A 24454-nucleotide genomic window follows, 5' to 3' on the forward strand; every position below is an offset into this window, starting at 1 on the left:
AAAGGATCGATCCGAGTATTTTTTAAATGGTGAAAGGCTAGGAACAGTAGAGGTCCAAAGTGATTTAGGGGTCCAGGTACACAGATCACTGAGCTGTAGTGGTCAGGTAGAAAAAATAATCAAAGAGGCTAATGGAATGTTAGCCTTTATAACCAGAGGGCTAGAATATAATGGGGAGGATGTTCTGCTACAGCTGTACAAAGCCCTGGTTAGACCACATCTGGAGCACTGTGTACAGATCTGGGCACCGCACCTTAGGTAGGATGTCAAGGCCTTGGAGAGGATGCAGTGCAGATTCACCAGGATGTTACCAGGGCTCCAAGGGTTAGATTATGAGGGGAGATTACATAAACTGGGCTTGTATTCCCTGGAATACAGAAGGTTACGGGGTGATTTGATAGAGGTTTTTAGGATTTTGGAAGGATTTGATGGGGTAAATAGAGAGAAACTATTTTCACTGGTGGGGGAGTCTAGAACAAAGAGGCAGAACCTTAAAATCAGAGCCAGGCCTTTCAGGAGTGAAGTCAGGAAACACTTCGTCACACCAAGGTTGGTGGAAGTGTGGGACTCTCTCCCTCAAACAGCAGTCGGTGCTCGCTCAATTAATCATTTTAAATCTGAGATCGATCGATTTTTGCTAGCCGAGGGTTTTAAGGGATCCTGAGCCAAGGCGGGCAGATGGAGTTGAGGGTACAGATCAGCCATGATCTCATTGAATGGGGGAATAGGCTCGAGGGGCTGAAAGGCCTCCTCCTGTTCCTATGTATAGATCAAGGAGATCTGGTCCATTGGGGTTTTATAGATCAAAGAGATCTGGTCCATTGGGGTTTATAGATCAAGGAGATCTGGTCCATTGGGGTTTATAGATCAAGGAGATCTGGTCCATTGGGGTTTTATAGATCAAGGAGATCTGGTCCATTGGGGATTATAGATCATGGAGATCTGGTCCATTGGGGTTTATAGATCAAGGAGATCTGGTCCATTGGGGTTTTATAGATCAAAGAGATCTGGTCCATTGGGGTTTATAGATCAAGGAGATCTGGTCCATTGGGGTTTATAGATCAAGGAGATCTGGTCCATTGGGGTTTTATAGATCAAGGAGATCTGGTCCATTGGGGATTATAGATCATGGAGATCTGGTCCATTGGGGTTTATAGATCAAGGAGATCTGGTCCATTGGGGTTTATAGATCAAGGAGATCTGGTCCATTGGGGATTATAGATCATGGAGATCTGGTCCATTGGGGTTTATAGATCAAGGAGATCTGGTCCATTGGGGATTATAGATCAGGGAGATCTGGTCCATTGGGGATTATAGATCAGGGAGATCTGGTCCATTGGGGTTTATGGATCAAGGAGATCAGGTCCATTGGGGTTTATAGATCAGGGAGATCAGGTCCATTGGGGATTATAGATCAGGGAGATCTGGTCCATTGGGGTTTATAGATCAAGAAGATCTGGTCCATTGGGGATTATAGATCAGGGAGATCTGGTCCATTGGGGTTTATAGATCAAGGAGATCAGGTCCATTGGGGTTTATAGATCAGGGAGATCAGGTCCATTGGGGATTATAGATCAGGGAGATCTGGTCCATTGGGGTTTATAGATCAAGGAGATCAGGTCCATTGGGGTTTATAGATCAAGAAGATCTGGTCCATTGGCATTCCTCAGATTGGTATGTTTCAGAGTGTTGATATTCTAGTCCTCAATTTAAACTGTCCCTCTGTCCAGCGTTGACTGCCTGTGACCTGAATTCTGTGTCTGATGATTAGGTGGGCGTTCACTCTGATAATTATCTCCTCATACACCGCCAATCTCGCTGCATTCCTGACAGTGCAGAGGATGGAAGTCCCCATCGAGTCCGCCGACGACCTGGCCGACCAAACCAACATAGAGTACGGAACAATCCAGGGCGGTTCGACGATGACATTTTTCCAGGTACCTAGACTTGTATACGAAACCCAAATGCCTCATCCTTCACCTATGACATTGTCTGTGGTGGGAGACGGGAGTGGGGGGAGGTGAGGGGAGAGGGGAAAATCCACACAGTTGGCCAAAAAGCACAAGGAATAGGCCAGCAGGACACGTGGGCAGTGGGGACAGTCACCCAAATGAGAGTTCGATGCACAAATTCAGATTAAAGTGCATGTCCGTAGCGGCCGTCACTGAGACCCGGCTACAAGCTGGACTGAGAGGTAACTCGTCCAAGGCTGTAGAATCTTTAGAAAGGACAGGGGAGATCCGAAAAGGAGGAGGAGTAGCAATATCGACAAGGGACACTATAACAGCATTGGGAAGAGGGGCTATCAAAGAGTATTCAGGCAGTGGGTACAACTAAGGAACCATAAAGGATGCAACTCTGGTGGGAGTTGTCTACAGACCTCCTGACGGTGGTGATGTAGTTGGAGGAGGGGGGTGGGTGTATAAATACGGAGATTAGGGAAGCATGTAGCAAAAACACTGCGGTTATAAATGGGAGATTTTAATTTCCCCATAGACTGGGTGAAGCAGATCAGCTCAAGCAGTAAAGGCAACAAATTTCTAGAACATATTTGCAACAGGCCGTACTGGATTTCGTGATGAGTAACGAACCAGAAATAGTTAACGATCCAATGTGAACGTAACGGACATCTTGTGAATAGCGATCATAATATGACCGAACTTTATTTTAGGTCTGAGAGGGAGAAGGGAGAGACACAAACCAAGGTTTTAAATTTAATTAAAAACTCACAATGGATATCAAAACTACGAACAACATATAATTCAAGAGAAAGAGGGTGTAAAAGGGGGGATATGTGGATCCATTAAAGACAAAGCAAGAAAATGGCAGACTTGTTAAATGAGGGCTAATTTTTCCCTCTCCCTTGAAGCGATTCCAACGAGCGACCCGCCTGAGATCAACCAGCTCATCCCCGAGTGGGGGCTGGAGGCTGGGACCCTGGACATTGTGTTTCCCCACTGAGGCGTTCAAGGGCTGATGAATTTTGTCTCTCCGCACCCCCCTACCCGACCCTAGAATTCCCGATATCAGACCTACCAGCGGATGTGGAATTACATGCACTCCAAGCAGCCCAGCGTCTTTGTGAAGACCACCGAGGAAGGGATTGCTCGGGTCTTAAACTCCAAGTACGCCTTCCTGCTGGAGTCAACGATGAACGAGTACCACAGAAAACGCAACTGCAACTTGACGCAGATCGGAGGACTGCTGGACACAAAGGGCTACGGCATTGGGATGCCTCTGGGTAGGTGTGAGTAGCAGACACCCTCTGACACACACCGGGGAGAGTGAACACCAATTACATCCAACGGAGAGCACAGAAACAGGCCATTCGGCCCAACTTTGTCCATGCTGCACACGAGCCTCCTCTTACCACTCTTCATCTCACCCGATCAACATATCCTTCTATCCCTTTCTCCCTCCCTTTCAATCCGTCTTTGCTGTTCGCCTCAACCACTCCTTGAGGGAGCAAATTCCACATTCTCACCACTCTCCAGGGAAAGAAGTTTCTCCTGAATTCCCGATTGGATTTATCAGTGACTATCTTATATTTGTGGCCCCCTTATGTTCTTCGCTCCGCCATTGGCGGCCGTGCCTTCAGCTGCCTCGGCCCGAAGCTCTGGAATTCCCTCCCTAAACCTCTCCGCCACTCTCTCCTCCTTTAAGACGCTCCTTAAAACCTCCCTCTTTGACCGAGCTTTTGGTCACCTGTCCTAATATCTCCTTGTGTGGCTCGGTATCAAATTTGGTTTGATAATCGTTCCTGTGAAGGCCCGAGGAATGTTTTCCTGAGGTGACAGGTGCTACAGCAACGCAAATTGTTGTAGGAACTCAAGGCCAACCTTGACACGTGAGAACAAAGTGTTCCTTACGGAATGATTTCACAAGCCGGGAGTCAAAACATCCATTCACGGAGAATCGGTGAGAAACAACACAGGACTCAGGAGGCTGAATGTTGAAGAGATGAAATTGAGTTTGAAAGATTCCCGCACACTCCCCCAAAGATTCCAATTATTGCATTCAAAATAATACAATCTGCTTGATCCATATCTCAAAATTAACAGGAAAATCACCAAATCCCAGGCCGGGGACGGCACAGATTCAAAGCCAATTAGACGATCCCGTCACCAAAAGTTAACTCAAGACGGACAATTGAACATCGACAGATGAGAGCAACATCTCACTCTGTACCCCATCCCACTCCCCACCCTCACACACACACTGTACCCCATCCAACTCCCCACCCTCACACACACTCTGTACCCCATCCCACTCCCCACCCTCACACACACACTGTACCCCATCCAACTCCCCACCCTCTCACACACTGTACCCCATCCAACTCCCCACCCTCACACACACACTGTACCCCATCCCACTCCCCACCCTCTCACACACACTGTACCCCATCCAACTCCCCACCCTCACACACACTCTGTACCCCATCCAACTCCCCACCCTCACACACACTCTGTACCCCATCCAACTCCCCACCCCCACATACACTCTGTACCCCATCCAACTCCCCACCCTCACACACACTCTGTACCCCATCCCACTCCCCACCCTCACACACACTGTACCCCATCCCACTCCCCACCCTCACATACACTCTGTACCCCATCCAACTCCCCACCCTCACACACACTCTGTACCCCATCCCACTCCCCACCCTCACACACACTGTACCCCATCCAACTCCCCACCCTCACATACACTCTGTACCCCATCCAACTCCCCACCCTCACACACACTCTGTACCCCATCCCACTCCCCACCCTCACACACACTCTGTACCCCATCCAACTCCCCACCCTCACATACACTCTGTACCCCATCCAACTCCCCACCCTCACATACACTCTGTACCCCATCCAACTCCCCACCCTCACATACACACTGTACCCCATCCAACTCCCCACCCTCTCACACACTCTGTACCCCATCCAACTCCCCACCCTCACACACTCTGTACCCCATCCAACTCCCCACCCTCACACACTCTGTACCCCATCCAACTCCCCACCCTCACACACTCTGTACCCCATCCCACTCCCCACCCTCACACACACACTGTACCCCATCCCACTCCCCACCCTCACACACACACTGTACCCCATCCCACTCCCCACCCTCACACACACTCTGTACCCCATCCAACTCCCCACCCTCACACACACTCTGTACCCCATCCAACTCCCCACCCTCACACACACACTGTACCCCATCCAACTCCCCACCCTCACACACACACTGTCCCCATCCAACTCCCCACCCTCACACACACTGTACCCCATCCCACTCCCCACCCTCACACACACACTGTACCCCATCCCACTCCCCACCCTCACACACACTCTGTACCCCATCCAACTCCCCACCCTCACACACACTCTGTACCCCATCCCACTCCCCACCCTCACACACACACTGTACCCCATCCCACTCTCCACCCTCACACACACTCTGTACCCCATCCAACTCCCCACCCTCTCACACACACACTGTACCCCATCCAACTCCCCACCCTCACACACACTCTGTACCCCATCCAACTCCCCACCCTCTCACACACTCTGCACCCCATCAAACTCCCCACCCTCTCACACACTCTGCACCCCATCCAACTCCCCACCCTCACACACACTCTGTACCCCATCCAACTCCCCACCCTCACACACACACTGTACCCCATCCAACTCCCCACCCTCACACACACACTGTACCCCATCCAACTCCCCACCCTCACACACACTGTACCCCATCCAACTCTCCACCCTCACACACACTCTGTACAACATACAAGTCCCCACCCTCACACACACACTGTACCCCATCCAACTCTCCACCCTCACACACACTCTGTACAACATACAAGTCCCCACCCTCACACACACACTGTACCCCATCCAACTCCCCACCCTCACACACACACTGTACCCCATCCAACTCCCCACCCTCACACACACTGTACCCCATCCAACTCTCCACCCTCACACACACTCTGTACAACATACAAGTCCCCACCCTCACACACACACTGTACCCCATCCAACTCCCCACCCTCACACACACTGTACCCCATCCAACTCTCCACCCTCACACACACTCTGTACAACATACAAGTCCCCACCCTCACACACACACTGTACCCCATCCAACTCCCCACCCTCACACACACTGTACCCCATCCAACTCTCCACCCTCACACACACTCTGTACAACATACAAGTCCCCACCCTCACACACACTCTGTACCCCATTCAACTCCCCACCCTCACACACTCTGTACCCCATTCAACTCCCCACCCTCACACACTCTGTACCCCATCCAACTCCCCACCCTCACACACACTCTGTACCCCATCCAACTCCCCACCCTCTCACACACTCTGTACCCCATCCAACTCCCCACCCTCTCACACACTCTGTACCCCATCCAACTCCCCACCCTCTCACACACTCTGTACCCCATCCAACTCCCCACCCTCACACACTCTGTACCCCATCCAAATCCCCACCCTCACACACACTCTGTACCCCATCCAACTCCCCACCCTCACACACTCTGTACCCCATCCAACTCCCCACCCTCTCACACACACTGTACCCCATCCCACTCCCCACCCTCACACACACTCTGTACCCCATCCAACTCCCCACCCTCACACACTCTGTACCCCATCCAACTCCCCACCCTCACACACACTCTGTACCCCATCCAACTCCCCACCCTCACACACTCTGTACCCCATCCAACTCCCCACCCTCTCACACACACTGTACCCCATCCAACTCCCCACCCTCACACACACTCTGTACCCCATCCAACTCCCCACCCTCACACACACTCTGTACCCCATCCAACTCCCCACCCTCACACACACACTGTACCCCATCCAACTCCCCACCCTCACACACACTCTGTACCCCATCCAACTCCCCACCCTCACACACACTCTGTACCCCATACAACTCCCCACTCTCACACACACTCTGTACCCCAACCAACTCCCCACCCTCACACACACTCTGTACCCCATCCAACTCCCCACCCTCACACACACTCTGTACCCCATCCCACTCCCCACCCTCACACACACACTGTACCCCATCCCACTCCCCACCCTCACACACACTCTGTACCCCATCCAACTCCCCACCCTCACACACACACTGTACCCCATCCAACTCCCCACCCTCACACACACTGTACCCCATCCCACTCCCCACCCTCACACACACACTGTACCCCATCCAACTCCCCACCCTCACACACTCTGTACCCCATCCAACTCCCCACCCTCACACACACACTGTACCCCATCCCATTCCCCACCCTCACACACACTCTGTACCCCATCCCATTCCCCACCCTCACACACACTCTGTACCCCATCCCACTCCCCACCCTCACACACACACTGTACCCCATCCCACTCCCCACCCTCACACACTCTGTACCCCATCCCACTCCCCACCCTCACACACTCTGTACCCCATCCCATTCCCCACCCTCACACACTCTGTACCCCATCCCATTCCCCACCCTCACACACTCTGTACCCCATCCCACTCCCCACCCTCACACACTCTGTACCCCATCCCATTCCCCACCCTCACACACTCTGTACCCCATCCCATTCCCCACCCTCACACACACTGTACCCCATCCAACTCCCCACCCTCACACACACACTGTACCCCATCCAACTTCCCACCCTCTCACACACTCTGTACCCCATCCAAATCCCCACCCTCACACACACTCTGTACCCCATTCAAATCCCCACCCTCACACACACACTCTGTACCCCTTCCCACTCCCCACCCTCTCACACACACTCTGTACCGCATCCAAATCCCCACCCTCACACACACACTGTACCCCATCCAACTCCCCACCCTCACACACACACTGTACCCCTTCCAACTCCCCACCCTCACACACACACTGTACCCCATCCAACTCCCCACCCTCACACACACACTGTACCCCATCCAAATCCCCACCCTCACACACACACTGTACCCCTTCCAACTCCCCACCCTCACACACACTCTGTACCCCATCCCATTCCCCACCCTCACACACTCTGTACCCCATCCAAATCCCCACCCTCACACACACACTGTACCCCTTCCAACTCCCCACCCTCACACACACTCTGTACCCCATCCCATTCCCCACCCTCACACACACTGTACCCCATCCAAATCCCCACCCTCACACACACACTGTACCCCTTCCAACTCCCCACCCTCACACACACTCTGTACCCCATCCCATTCCCCACCCTCACACACACTCTGTACCCCATCCCATTCCCCACCCTCACACACTCTGTACCCCATCCCACTCCCCACCCTCACACACTCTGTACCCCATCCCATTCCCCACCCTCACACACACTCTGTACCCCATCCCATTCCCCACCCTCACACACTCTGTACCCCATCCCATTCCCCACCCTCACACACACTCTGTACCCCATCCCATTCCCCACCCTCACACACACTGTTCCCCATCCCATTCCCCACCCTCACACACTCTGTACCCCATCCAACTCCCCACCCTCACACACACTCTGTAACCCATCCAACTCCCCACCCTCTCACACACTCTGTACCCCATCCAAATCCCCACCCTCACACACACACTGTACCCCATCCCATTCCCCACCCTCACACACACACTGTACCCCATCCAACTCCCCACCCTCACACACACACTGTACCCCATCCCATTCCCCACCCTCACACACACACTGTACCCCATCCAACTCCCCACCCTCACACACACTGTACCCCATCCAACTCCCCACCCTCACACACACTCTGTACCCCATCCCACTCCCCACCCTCACACACACTCTGTACCCCATCCCACTCCCCACCCTCTCTCACACACACTGTACCCCATCCAACTCCCCACCCTCACACACACTCTGTACCCCATCCCACTCCCCACCCTCTCACACACTCTGTACCCCATCCCACTCCCCACCCTCTCTCACACACTCTGTACCCCATCCCATTCCCCACCCTCACACACACACTGTACCCCATCCAACTCCCCACCCTCACACACACTGTACCCCATCCAACTCCCCACCCTCACACACACTCTGTACCCCATCCCACTCCCCACCCTCTCACACACTCTGTACCCCATCCAACTCCCCACCCTCTCACACACTCTGTACCCCATCCCACTCCCCACCCTCACACACACACTGTACCCCATCCCATTCCCCACCCTCACACACACACTGTACCCCATCCCATTCCCCACCCTCACACACTCTGTACCCCATCCCATTCTCCACCCTCACACACACTCTGTACCCCATCCAACTCCCCACCCTCACACACACTCTGTACCCCATCCCACTCCCCACCCTCTCACACACTCTGTAACCCATCCAACTCCCCACCCTCACACACACTCTGTACCCCATCCAACTCCCCACCCTCACACACACTCTGTACCCCATCCCATTCCCCACCCTCTCACACACTCTGTACCCCATCCAACTCCCCACCCTCTCACACACTCTGTACCCCATCCAACTCCCCACCCTCACACACACTCTGTACACCATCCAACTCCCCACCCTCACACACACTCTGTACCCCATCCCATTCCCCACCCTCTCACACACTCTGTACCCCATCCCACTCCCCACCCTCACACACTCTGTACCCCATCCCATTCCCCACCCTCACACACTCTGTACCCCATCCCATTCCCCACCCTCACACACACTGTACCCCATCCAACTCCCCACCCTCACACACACACTGTACCCCATCCAACTTCCCACCCTCTCACACACTCTGTACCCCATCCAAATCCCCACCCTCACACACACTCTGTACCCCATTCAAATCCCCACCCTCACACACACACTCTGTACCCCTTCCCACTCCCCACCCTCTCACACACACTCTGTACCGCATCCAAATCCCCACCCTCACACACACACTGTACCCCATCCAACTCCCCACCCTCACACACACACTGTACCCCTTCCAACTCCCCACCCTCACACACACACTGTACCCCATCCAACTCCCCACCCTCACACACACACTGTACCCCATCCAAATCCCCACCCTCACACACACACTGTACCCCTTCCAACTCCCCACCCTCACACACACTCTGTACCCCATCCCATTCCCCACCCTCACACACTCTGTACCCCATCCAAATCCCCACCCTCACACACACACTGTACCCCTTCCAACTCCCCACCCTCACACACACTCTGTACCCCATCCCATTCCCCACCCTCACACACACTGTACCCCATCCAAATCCCCACCCTCACACACACACTGTACCCCTTCCAACTCCCCACCCTCACACACACTCTGTACCCCATCCCATTCCCCACCCTCACACACACTCTGTACCCCATCCCATTCCCCACCCTCACACACTCTGTACCCCATCCCACTCCCCACCCTCACACACTCTGTACCCCATCCCATTCCCCACCCTCACACACACTCTGTACCCCATCCCATTCCCCACCCTCACACACTCTGTACCCCATCCCATTCCCCACCCTCACACACACTCTGTACCCCATCCCATTCCCCACCCTCACACACACTGTTCCCCATCCCATTCCCCACCCTCTCACACACTCTGTACCCCATCCAACTCCCCACCCTCACACACACTCTGTAACCCATCCAACTCCCCACCCTCTCACACACTCTGTACCCCATCCAAATCCCCACCCTCACACACACACTGTACCCCATCCCATTCCCCACCCTCACACACACACTGTACCCCATCCAACTCCCCACCCTCACACACACTGTACCCCATCCAACTCCCCACCCTCACACACACTCTGTACCCCATCCCACTCCCCACCCTCACACACACTCTGTACCCCATCCCACTCCCCACCCTCTCTCACACACACTGTACCCCATCCAACTCCCCACCCTCACACACACTCTGTACCCCATCCCACTCCCCACCCTCTCACACACTCTGTACCCCATCCCACTCCCCACCCTCTCTCACACACTCTGTACCCCATCCCATTCCCCACCCTCACACACACACTGTACCCCATCCAACTCCCCACCCTCACACACACTCTGTACCCCATCCCACTCCCCACCCTCTCACACACTCTGTACCCCATCCAACTCCCCACCCTCTCACACACTCTGTACCCCATCCCACTCCCCACCCTCACACACACACTGTACCCCATCCCATTCCCCACCCTCACACACACACTGTACCCCATCCCATTCCCCACCCTCACACACTCTGTACCCCATCCCATTCTCCACCCTCACACACACTCTGTACCCCATCCAACTCCCCACCCTCACACACACTCTGTACCCCATCCCATTCCCCACCCTCTCACACACTCTGTACCCCATCCAACTCCCCACCCTCTCACACACTCTGTACCCCATCCAACTCCCCACCCTCACACACACTCTGTACCCCATCCAACTCCCCACCCTCACACACACTCTGTACCCCATCCCATTCCCCACCCTCTCACACACTCTGTACCCCATCCAACTCCCCACCCTCACACACACTCTGTACCCCATCCAACTCCCCACCCTCACACACACTCTGTACACCATCCAACTCCCCACCCTCACACACACTCTGTACCCCATCCAACTCCCCACCCTCTCACACACTCTGTACCCCATCCAACTCCCCACCCTCACACACACTCTGTACACCATCCAACTCCCCACCCTCACACACACTCTGTACCCCATCCAACTCCCCACCCTCACACACACTCTGTACCCCATCCAACTCCCCACCCTCACACACACACTGTACCCCATCCAACTCCCCACCCTCTCACACACTCTGTACCCCATCCAACTCCCCACCCTCACACACACACTGTACCCCATCCAACTCTCCACCCTCACACACACACTGTACCCCATCCCATTCCCCACCCTCACACACTCTGTACCCCATCCCATTCCCCACCCTCACACACACTCTGTACCCCATCCAACTCCCCACCCTCACACACACTCTGTACCCCATCCCATTCCCCACCCTCACACACACTCTGTACCCATCCCACTCCCCACCCTCACACACACTCTGTACCCATCCCACTCCCCACCCTCACACACTCTGTACCCCATCCCATTCCCCACCCTCACACACACTCTGTACCCCATCCAACTCCCCACCCTCTCACACACACTGTACCCCATCCAACTCCCCACCCTCTCACACACTCTGTACCCCATCCAACTCCCCACCCTCTCACACACACTGTACCCCATCCCACTCCCCACCCTCTCACACACACTGTACCCCATCCCACTCCCCACCCTCACACACTCTGTACCCCATCCCATTCCCCACCCTCACACACTCTGTACCCCATCCCACTCCCCACCCTCACACACTTTGTACCCCATCCAACTCCCCACCCTCACACACACTCTGTACCCCATCCAACTCCCCACCCTCACACACTCTGTACCCCATCCAACTCCCCACCCTCTCATACACTCTGTACCCCATCCAACTCCCCACCCTCACACACACTCTGTACCCCATCCAACTCCCCACCCTCACACACTCTGTACCCCATCCAACTCCCCACCCTCACACACACTCTGTACCCCATCCCACTCCCCACCCTCTCTCACACACACTGTACCCCATCCAACTCCCCACCCTCACACACAAACACACTGTACCCCATCCAACTCCCCACCCTCACACACAAACACACTGTACCCCATCCAACTCCCCACCCTCACACACACTCTGTACCCCATCCAACTCCCCACCCTCACACACACTCTGTACCCCATCCAACTCCCCACCCTCACACACTCTGTACCCCATCCAACTCCCCACCCTCACACACTCTGTACCCCATCCAACTCCCCACCCTCACACACACACTGTACCCCATCCAACTCCCCACCCTCACACACAAACACACTGTACCCCATCCAACTCCCCACCCTCACACACTCTGTACCCCATCCAACTCCCCACCCTCACACACACTCTGTACCCCATCACACTCCCCACCCTCACACACACACTGTACCCCATCCAACTCCCCACCCTCACACACAATCTGTACCCCATCCCATTCCCCACCCTCACACACTCTGTACCCCATCCCATTCCCCACCCTCACACACTCTGTACCCCATCCCACTCCCCACCCTCACACACTCTGTACCCCATCCCACTCCCCACCCTCACACACTCTGTACCCCATCCAACTCCCCACCCTCACACACACACTGTACCCCATCCAACTCCCCACCCTCTCACACACTCTGTACCCCATACAACTCCCCACCCTCTCACACACACTGTACCCCATCCCATTCCCCACCCTCACACACTCTGTACCCCATCCCACTCCCCACCCTCTCACACACACTGTACCCCATCCAACTCCCCACCCTCACACACACTCTGTACCCCATCCAACTCCCCACCCTCACACACACTCTGTACCCCATCCCACTCCCCACCCTCTCACACACACTGTACCCCATCCAACTCCCCACCCTCACACACACTCTGTACCCCATCCAACTCCCCACCCTCACACACACTCTGTACCCCATCCAACTCCCCACCCTCACACACACTCTGTACCCCATCCAACTCCCCACCCTCACACACTCTGTACCCCATCCCATTCCCCACCCTCACACACTCTGTACCCCATCCCACTCCCCACCCTCACACACTCTGTACCCCATCCCACTCCCCACCCTCACACACACACTGTACCCCATCCAACTCCCCACCCTCACACACACACTGTACCCCATCCAACTCCCCACCCTCACACACACACTGTACCCCATACAACTCCCCACCCTCTCACATACACTGTACCCCATCCCATTCCCCACCCTCACACACTCTGTACCCCATCCCACTCCCCACCCTCACACACACTCTGTACCCCATCCAACTCCCCACCCTCACACACTCTGTACCCCATCCAACTCCCCACCCTCACACACACTCTGTACCCCATCCAACTCCCCACCCTCACACACACTCTGTACCCCATCAAACTCCCCACCCTCACACACTCTGTACCCCATCAAACTCCCCACCCTCTCACACACACTGTACCCCTTCCAACTCCCCACCCTCTCACACACACTGTACCCCATCCAACTCCCCACCCTCACACACACTCTGTACCCCATCCAACTCCCCACCCTCACACACTCTGTACCCCATCCAACTCCCCACCCTCACACACACTCTGTACCCCATCCCATTCCCCTCCCTCACACACACACTGTACCCCATCACATTCCCCACCCTCACACACTCTGTACCCCATCCAACTCCCCACCCTCACACACACTCTGTAGCCCATCCCACTCCCCACTCTCACACACACTCTGTACCCCATCCAACTCCCCACCCTCACACACACTGTACCCCATCCCATTCCCCACCCTCACACACACTGTACCCCATCCCACTCCCCACCCTCACACACTTTGTACCCCATCCCACTCCCCACCCTCACACACTCTGTACCCCATCCAACTCCCCACCCTCTCATACACTCTGTACCCCATCCGATTCCCCACCCTCACACACACTCTGTACCCCATCCCACTCCCCACCCTCACACACTCTGTACCCCATCAAACTCCCCACCCTCTCTCACACACACTGTACCCCATCCAACTCCCCACCCTCACACACACTCTGTACCCCATCCAACTCCCCACCCTCTCACACACACTGTACCCCATCCAAATCCCCACCCTCACACACACTCTGTACCCCATCCAACTCCCCACCCTCACACACACTCTGTACCCCATCCAACTCCCCACCCTCACACACTCTGTACCCCATCCAACTCCCCACCCTCACACACACTCTGTACCCCATCCAACTCCCCACCCTCACACACTCTGTACCCCATCCAACTCCCCACCCTCACACACACTCTGTACCCCATCCAACTCCCCACCCTCACACACACTGTACCCCATCCAACTCCCCACCCTCACACACAATCTGTACCCCATCCCATTCCCCACCCTCACACACTCTGTACCCCATCCAACTCCCCACCCTCACACACACACTGTACCCCATCCAACTCCCCACCCTCTCACACACACTGTACCCCATCCCACTCCCCACCCTCACACACTCTGTACCCCATCCCATTCCCCACCCTCACACACTCTGTACCCCATCCCACTCCCCACCCTCACACACTCTGTACCCCATCCAACTCCCCACCCTCACACACACTCTGTACCCCATCCCACTCCCCACCCTCACACACTCTGTACCCCATCCAACTCCCCACCCTCACACACTCTGTACCCCATCCCATTCCCCACCCTCACACACTCTGTACCCCATCCCACTCCCCACCCTCACACACTCTGTACCCCATCCAACTCCCCACCCTCACACACACTCTGTACCCCATCCCACTCCCCACCCTCACACACTCTGTACCCCATCCAACTCCCCACCCTCACACACTCTGTACCCCATCCCATTCCCCACCCTCACACACTCTGTACCCCATCCCACTCCCCACCCTCACACACTCTGTACCCCATCCCACTCCCCACCCTCTCACACACTCTGTACCCCATCAAACTCCCCACCCTCACACACACTCTGTACCCCATCAAACTCCCCACCCTCTCACACACACTGTACCCCTTCCAACTCCCCACCCTCTCACACACACTGTACCCCATCCAACTCCCCACCCTCACTCACACTCTGTACCCCATCCCACTCACCACCCTCACACACTCTGTACCCCATCCCACTCCCCACCCTCACACACACTGTACCCCATCCCACTCCCCACCCTCTCTCACACACACTGTACCCCATCCCACTCCCCACCCTCACACACACACTGTACCCCATCCCACTCCCCACCCTCACACACACACTGTACCCCATCCAACTCCCCACCCTCACACACACTCTGTACCCCATCCCACTCCCCACCCTCTCACACAATCTGTACCCCATCCCATTCCCCACCCTCACACACACTGTACCCCATCCAACTCCCCACCCTCACACACACACTGTACCCCATCCCATTCCCCACCCTCACACACTCTGTACCCCATCCAACTCCCCACCCTCACACACTCTGTACCCCATCCAACTCCCCACCCTCACACACACTCTGTACCCCATCCGATTCCCCACCCTCTCACACAAACTCTGTACCCCATCCCACTCCCCACCCTCACACACACTGTACCCCATCCCACTCCCCACCCTCTCTCACACACTCTGTACCCCATCCCACTCCCCACCCTCACACACACACTGTACCCCATCCCATTCCCCACCCTCTCACACACTCTGTACCCCATCCCACTCCCCACCCTCACACACACACTGTACCCCATCCCATTCCCCACCCTCACACACTCTGTACCCCATCCACCTCCCCACCCTCACACACTCTCTGTACCCCATCCCACTTCCCACCCTCACACACTCTGTACCCCATCCAACTCCCCACCCTCACACACACTCTGTACCCCATCAAACTCCCCACCCTCTCACACACTCTGTACCCCATCAAACTCCCCACCCTCACACACACTCTGTACCCCATCCCACTCCCCACCCTCACACACACTCTGTACCCCATCAAACTCCCCACCCTCTCACACACTCTGTACCCCATCAAACTCCCCACCCTCTCACACACTCTGTACCCCATCAAACTCCCCACCCTCACACACACTCTGTACCCCATCAAACTCCCCACCCTCACACACACTCTGTACCCCATCCAACTCCCCACCCTCACACACTCTGTACCCCATCCCATTCCCCACCCTCACACACTCTGTACCCCATCCCATTCCCCACCCTCACACACTCTGTACCCCATCAAACTCCCCACCCTCTCACACACACTGTACCCCACCCCACTCCCCACCCTCACACACTCTGTACCCCATCCCACTCCCCACCCTCACACACACTCTGTACCCCATCCCACTCCCCACCCTCTCACACACTCTGTACCCCATCCAACTCCCCACCCTCTCACACACACTCTGTACCCCATCCCACTCCCCACCCTCTCACACACTCTGTACCCCATCCCACTCCCCACCCTCACACACACTCTGTACCCCATCCGATTCCCCACCCTCTCACACAAACTCTGTACCCCATCCAACTCCCCACCCTCACACACACTGTACCCCATCCAACTCCCCACCCTCACACACTCTGTACCCCATCCAACTCCCCACCCTCACACACACACTGTACCCCATCCCACTCCCCACCCTCACACACACTCTGTACCCCATCCCACTCCCCACCCTCTCACACACACTGTACCCCATCCCACTCCCCACCCTCACACACACACTGTACCCCATCCCACTCCCCACCCTCACACACACACTGTACCCCATCCCACTCCCCACCCTCACACACACTCTGTACCCCATCCCACTCCCCACCCTCTCACACACTCTGTACCCCATCCCACTCCCCACCCTCACACACACTGTACCCCATCCCACTCCCCACCCTCTCTCACACACTGTACCCCATCCCACTCCCCACCCTCACACACACACTGTACCCCATCCCACTCCCCACCCTCTCTCACACACTGTACCCCATCCCACTCCCCACCCTCACACACACACTGTACCCCATCCAACTCCCCACCCTCTCACACACTCTGTACCCCATCCAACTCCCCACCCTCACACAGACACTGTACCCCATCCAACTCCCCACCCTCACACACACTCTGTACCCCATCCAACTCCCCACCCTCACACACACTCTGTACCCCATCCAACTCCCCACCCTCTCACACACACTGTACCCCATCCAACTCCCCACCCTCTCACACACTCTGTACCCCATCCAACTCCCCACCCTCACACACACTGTACCCCATCCCACTCCCCACCCTCACACACACACTGTACCCCATCCAACTCCCCACCCTCACACACTCTGTACCCCATCCAACTCCCCACCCTCACACACACTCTGTACCCCATCCCACTCACCACCCTCACACACACTGTACCCCATCCCACTCCCCACCCTCACACACTCTGTACCCCATCCCACTCCCCACCCTCACACACACACTGTACCCCATCCAACTCCCCACCCTCTCACACACTCTGTACCCCATCCCACTCCCCACCCTCTCACACACTCTGTACCCCATCCCACTCCCCACCCTCTCACACACTCTGTACCCCATCCCACTCCCCACCCTCTCACACACTCTGTACCCCATCCCACTCCCCACCCTCACACACTCTGTACCCCATCCCACTCCCCACCCTCACACACACACTGTACCCCATCCAACTCCCCACCCTCACACACACTCTGTACCCCATCCAACTCCCCACCCTCACACACACTCTGTACCCCATCAAACTCCCCACCCTCTCACACACTCTGTACCCCATCCAACTCCCCACCCTCACACACACACTGTACCCCATCAAACTCCCCACCCTCTCACACACTCTGTACCCCATCCAACTCCCCACCCTCACACACACACTGTACCCCATCCAACTCCCCACCCTCACACACACACTGTACCCCATCAAACTCCCCACCCTCTCACACACTCTGTACCCCATCCAACTCCCCACCCTCACACACACACTGTACCCCATCCAACTCCCCACCCTCACACACACTGTACCCCATCCCACTCCCCACCCTCACACACTCTGTACCCCATCCCACTCCCCACCCTCACACACACTCTGTACCCCATCCCACTCCCCACCCTCACACACACTCTGTACCCCATCCAACTCCCCACCCTCACACACACTGTACCCCATCCAACTCCCCACCCTCACACACACTCTGTACCCCATCCCACTCTCCACCCTCACACACACTCTGTACCCCATCCAACTCCCCACCCTCACTCACACTCTGTACCCCATCAAACTCCCCACCCTCTCACACACTCTGTACCCCATCCAACTCCCCACCCTCACACACACACTGTACCCCATCCAACTCCCCACCCTCACTCACACTCTGTACCCCATCAAACTCCCCACCCTCTCACACACTCTGTACCCCATCCAACTCCCCACCCTCACACACACACTGTACCCCATCCCACTCTCCACCCTCACACACACACTGTACCCCATCCCACTCTCCACCCTCACACACACTCTGTACCCCATCCCACTCCCCACCCTCACACACACTCTGTACCCCATCCCACTCTCCACCCTCACACACACACTGTACCCCATCCCACTCCCCACCCTCACACACACTCTGTACCCCATCCCACTCCCCACCCTCACACACACTCTGTACCCCATCCCACTCCCCACCCTCACACACACTCTGTACCCCATCCAACTCCCCACCCTCACACACACGCTGTACCCCATCCAACTCCCCACCCTCTCACACACACACTGTACCCCATCCCACTCCCCACCCTCACATACACTCTGTACCCCATCCCACTCCCCACCCTCACACACACTGTACCCCATCCCACTCCCCACCCTCACACACTCTGTACCCCATCCCACTCCCCACCCTCACACACACACTGTACCCCATCCCACTCCCCACCCTCACATACACTCTGTACCCCATCCCACTCCCCACCCTCACACACACTGTACCCCATCCCACTCCCCACCCTCACACACTCTGTACCCCATCCAACTCCCCACCCTCACACACACACTGTACCCCATCCAACTCCCCACCCTCTCACACACACACTGTACCCCATCCCACTCCCCACCCTCACACACTCTGTACCCCATCCCACTCCCCACCCTCACACACACTGTACCCCATCCCACTCCCCACCCTCACACACTCTGTACCCCATCCCACTCTCCACCCTCACACACACTCTGTACCCCATCCCACTCTCCACCCTCACACACACTCTGTACCCCATCCCACTCCCCACCCTCACACACTCTGTACCCCATCCCACTCTCCACCCTCACACACACACTGTACCCCATCCCACTCCCCACCCTCACACACTCTGTACCCCATCCCACTCCCCACCCTCACACACACACTGTACCCCATCCCACTCCCCACCCTCACACACACTCTGTACCCCATCCCACTCCCCACCCTCACACACACTCTGTACCCCATCCGACTCCCCACCCTCACACACTCTGTACCCCATCCAACTCCCCACCCTCACACACACTCTGTACCCCATCCAACTCCCCACCCTCACACACACTCTGTACCCCATCCAACTCCCCACCCTCTCACACACTCTGTACCCCATCCCACTCTCCACCCTCTCACACACACTGTACCCCATCCAACTCCCCACCCTCACACACACACTGTACCCCATCCCACTCCCCACCCTCACACACTCTGTACCCCATCCAACTCCCCACCCTCACACACACTGTACCCCATCCAACTCCCCACCCTCACACACACTGTACCCCATCCAACTCCCCACCCTCACACACTCTCTGTACCCCATCCCACTCCCCACCCTCACACACACTCTGTACCCCATCCAACTCCCCACCCTCACACACTCTGTACCCCATCCAACTCCCCACCCTCACACACACACTCTGTACCCCATCCAACTCCCCACCCTCACACACACACTGTACCCCATCCCACTCCCCACCCTCTCACACTCTGTACCCCATCCAACTCCCCACCCTCACACACACTCTGTACCCCATCCCACTCTCCACCCTCACACACACTCTGTACCCCATCCAACTCCCCACCCTCACACACACTCTGTACCCCATCCCATTCCCCACCCTCACACACACACTGTACCCCATCCCACTCCCCACCCTCACACACACTCTGTACCCCATCCAACTCCCCACCCTCACACACTCTGTACCCCATCCAACTCCCCACCCTCACACACACACTCTGTACCCCATCCAACTCCCCACCCTCACACACACACTGTACCCCATCCCACTCCCCACCCTCTCACACACTCTGTACCCCATCAAACTCCCCACCCTCACACACACTCTGTACCCCATCCCACTCCCCACCCTCACACACACACTGTACCCCATCCAACTCCCCACCCTCACACACACTCTGTACCCCATCCCACTCCCCACCCTCACACACACTCTGTACCCCATCCAACTCCCCACCCTCACACACTCTCTGTACCCCATCCCACTCTCCACCCTCACACACACTCTGTACCCCATCCCACTCCCCACCCTCACACACACACTGTACCCCATCCAACTCCCCACCCTCACACACTCTCTGTACCCCATCCCACTCTCCACCCTCACACACACTCTGTACCCCATCCCACTCCCCACCCTCACACACTCTGTACCCCATCCAACTCCCCACCCTTCACACACTCTGTACCCCATCCAACTCCCCACCCTCACACACTCTCTGTACCCCATCCCACTCTCCACCCTCACACACACTCTGTACCCCATCCCACTCCCCACCCTCACACACTCTGTACACCATCCAACTCCCCACCCTCACACACACACTCTGTACCCCATCCCACTCCCCACCCTCACACACTCTGTACACCATCCAACTCCCCACCCTCACACACACACTCTGTACCCCATCCCACTCCCCACCCTCACACACACTGTACCCCATCCAACTCCCCACCCTCACACACACTCTGTACACCATCCAACTCCCCACCCTCACACACTCTGTACCCCATCCAACTCCCCACCCTCACACACACTCTGTACACCATCCAACTCCCCACCCTCACACACTCTGTACCCCATCCCACTCCCCACCCTCACACACACTGTACCCCATCCAACTCCCCACCCTCACACACTCTGTACCCCATCCCACTCCCCACCCTCACACACACACTGTACCCCATCCCACTCCCCACCCTCACACACACACTGTACCCCATCCCACTCCCCACCCTCACACACACTGTACCCCATCCAACTCCCCACCCTCACACACTCTGTACCCCATCCCACTCCCCACCCTCACACACACTGTACCCCATCCAACTCCCCACCCTCACACACACTCTGTACCCCATCCAACTCCCCACCCTCACACACACTCTGTACCCCATCCAACTCCCCACCCTCACACACACTCTGTAGCCCATCCCACTCCCCACCCTCACACACTCTGTACCCCATCCAACTCCCCACCCTCACACACACTCTGTACCCCATCCAACTCCCCACCCTCACACACACACTGTACCCCATCCAACTCCCCACCCTCACACACACTCTGTACCCCATCCAACTCCCCACCCTCACACACTCTGTACCCCATCCAACTCCCCACCCTCTCACACACACTGTACCCCATCCAAATCCCCACCCTCACACACTCTGTGCACCATCCAACTCCCCACCCTCACACACACACTCTGTACCCCATCCCACTCCCCACCCTCACACACACTCTGTACCCCATCCAACTCCCCACCCTCTCACACACACTGTACCCCATCCAACTCCCCACCCTCACACACACTCTGTACCCCATCCAACTCCCCACCCTCACACACACTCTGTACCCCATCCAACTCCCCACCCTCACACACACTCTGTACCCCATCCAACTCCCCACCCTCACACACACACTGTACCCCATCCAACTCCCCACCCTCACACACACTCTGTACCCCATCCAACTCCCCACCCTCACACACACACTGTACCCCATCCAACTCCCCACCCTCACACACACTCTGTACCCCATCCCACTCCCCACCCTCACACACTCTGTACCCCATCCCACTCCCCACCCTCACACACTCTGTACCCCATCCCATTCCCCACCCTCACACACTCTGTACCCCATCCAACTCCCCACCCTCACACACACTCTGTACCCCATCCCACTCCCCACCCTCACACACTCTGTACCCCATCCCATTCCCCACCCTCACACACACTGTACCCCATCCCACTCCCCACCCTCACACACACTGTACCCCATCCCACTCCCCACCCTCACACACACACTGTACCCCATCCAACTCCCCACCCTCACACACACTCTGTACCCCATCCCACTCCCCACCCTCACACACACTGTACCCCATCCAACTCCCCACCCTCACACACTCTGTACCCCATCCAACTCCCCACCCTCACACACTCTGTACCCCATCCCACTCCCCACCCTCACACACACTGTACCCCATCCAACTCCCCACCCTCTCACACACTCTGTACCCCATCCAACTCCCCACCCTCACACACACTCTGTACACCATCCAACTCCCCACCCTCACACACACTCTGTACCCCATCCAACTCCCCACCCTCTCTCACACACTCTGTACCCCATCCCACTCCCCACCCTCTCTCACACACTCTGTACCCCATCCCACTCCCCACCCTCACACACACACTGTACCCCATCCCACTCCCCACCCTCAAACACACTCTGTACCCCATCCCACTCCCCACCCTCAAACACACTCTGTACCCCATCCAACTCCCCACCCTCACACACACTGTACCCCATCCCACTCCCCACCCTCACACACACTCTGTACCCCATCCCACTCCCCACCCTCACACACACTGTACCCCATCCAACTCCCCACCCTCACACACTCTGTACCCCATCCAACTCCCCACCCTCACACACACTGTACCCCATCCAACTCCCCACCCTCACACACTCTGTACCCCATCCAACTCCCCACCCTCACACACACTGTACCCCATCCCACTCCCCACCCTCACACACACTCTGTACCCCATCCAACTCCCCACCCTCACACACTCTGTACCCCATCCAACTCCCCACCCTCACACACTCTGTACCCCATCCCACTCCCCACCCTCACACACACTCTGTACCCCATCCAACTCCCCACCCTCACACACACACACTGTACCCCATCCAACTCCCCACCCTCACACACACTCTGTACCCCATCCAACTCCCCACCCTCACACACACTCTGTACACCATCCAACTCCCCACCCTCTCTCACACACTCTGTACCCCATCCCACTCCCCACCCTCTCTCACACACTCTGTACCCCATCCCACTCCCCACCCTCTCTCACACACTCTGTACCCCATCCCACTCCCCACCCTCTCACACACTCTGTACCCCATCCCACTCCCCACCCTCAAACACACTCTGTACCCCATCCCACTCCCCACCCTCACACACTCTGTACCCCATCCAACTCCCCACCCTCACACACACTCTGTACCCCATCCCACTCCCCACCCTCACACACTCTGTACCCCATCCCACTCCCCACCCTCTCTCACACACTGTACCCCATCCAACTCCCCACCCTCACACACACTCTGTACACCATCCAACTCCCCACCCTCACACACTCTGTACCCCATCCA

General features: G+C 56.7%; 1 protein-coding gene across 1 annotated transcript in view; it reads left to right on the plus strand.

Moving 5' to 3' along the window:
* The window catches only part of LOC137306119 (glutamate receptor ionotropic, kainate 5-like), a gene marked incomplete at its 3' end in the record, with an annotated part of 564706 nt that overhangs the window by 535263 nt on the left and 4989 nt on the right, over positions 1–24454 (plus strand). The window contains exons 16-17 of the mRNA XM_067975180.1: positions 1772–1937; positions 3016–3241. Coding sequence (XP_067831281.1) covers positions 1772–1937; positions 3016–3241 — 392 coding nt within the window. The remainder of the gene's footprint in view (positions 1–1771; positions 1938–3015; positions 3242–24454) is intronic.

Source organism: Heptranchias perlo, chromosome 42 (assembly GCF_035084215.1).
Source record: "Heptranchias perlo isolate sHepPer1 chromosome 42, sHepPer1.hap1, whole genome shotgun sequence".
NCBI classification, from domain to species: domain Eukaryota; kingdom Metazoa; phylum Chordata; class Chondrichthyes; order Hexanchiformes; family Hexanchidae; genus Heptranchias; species Heptranchias perlo.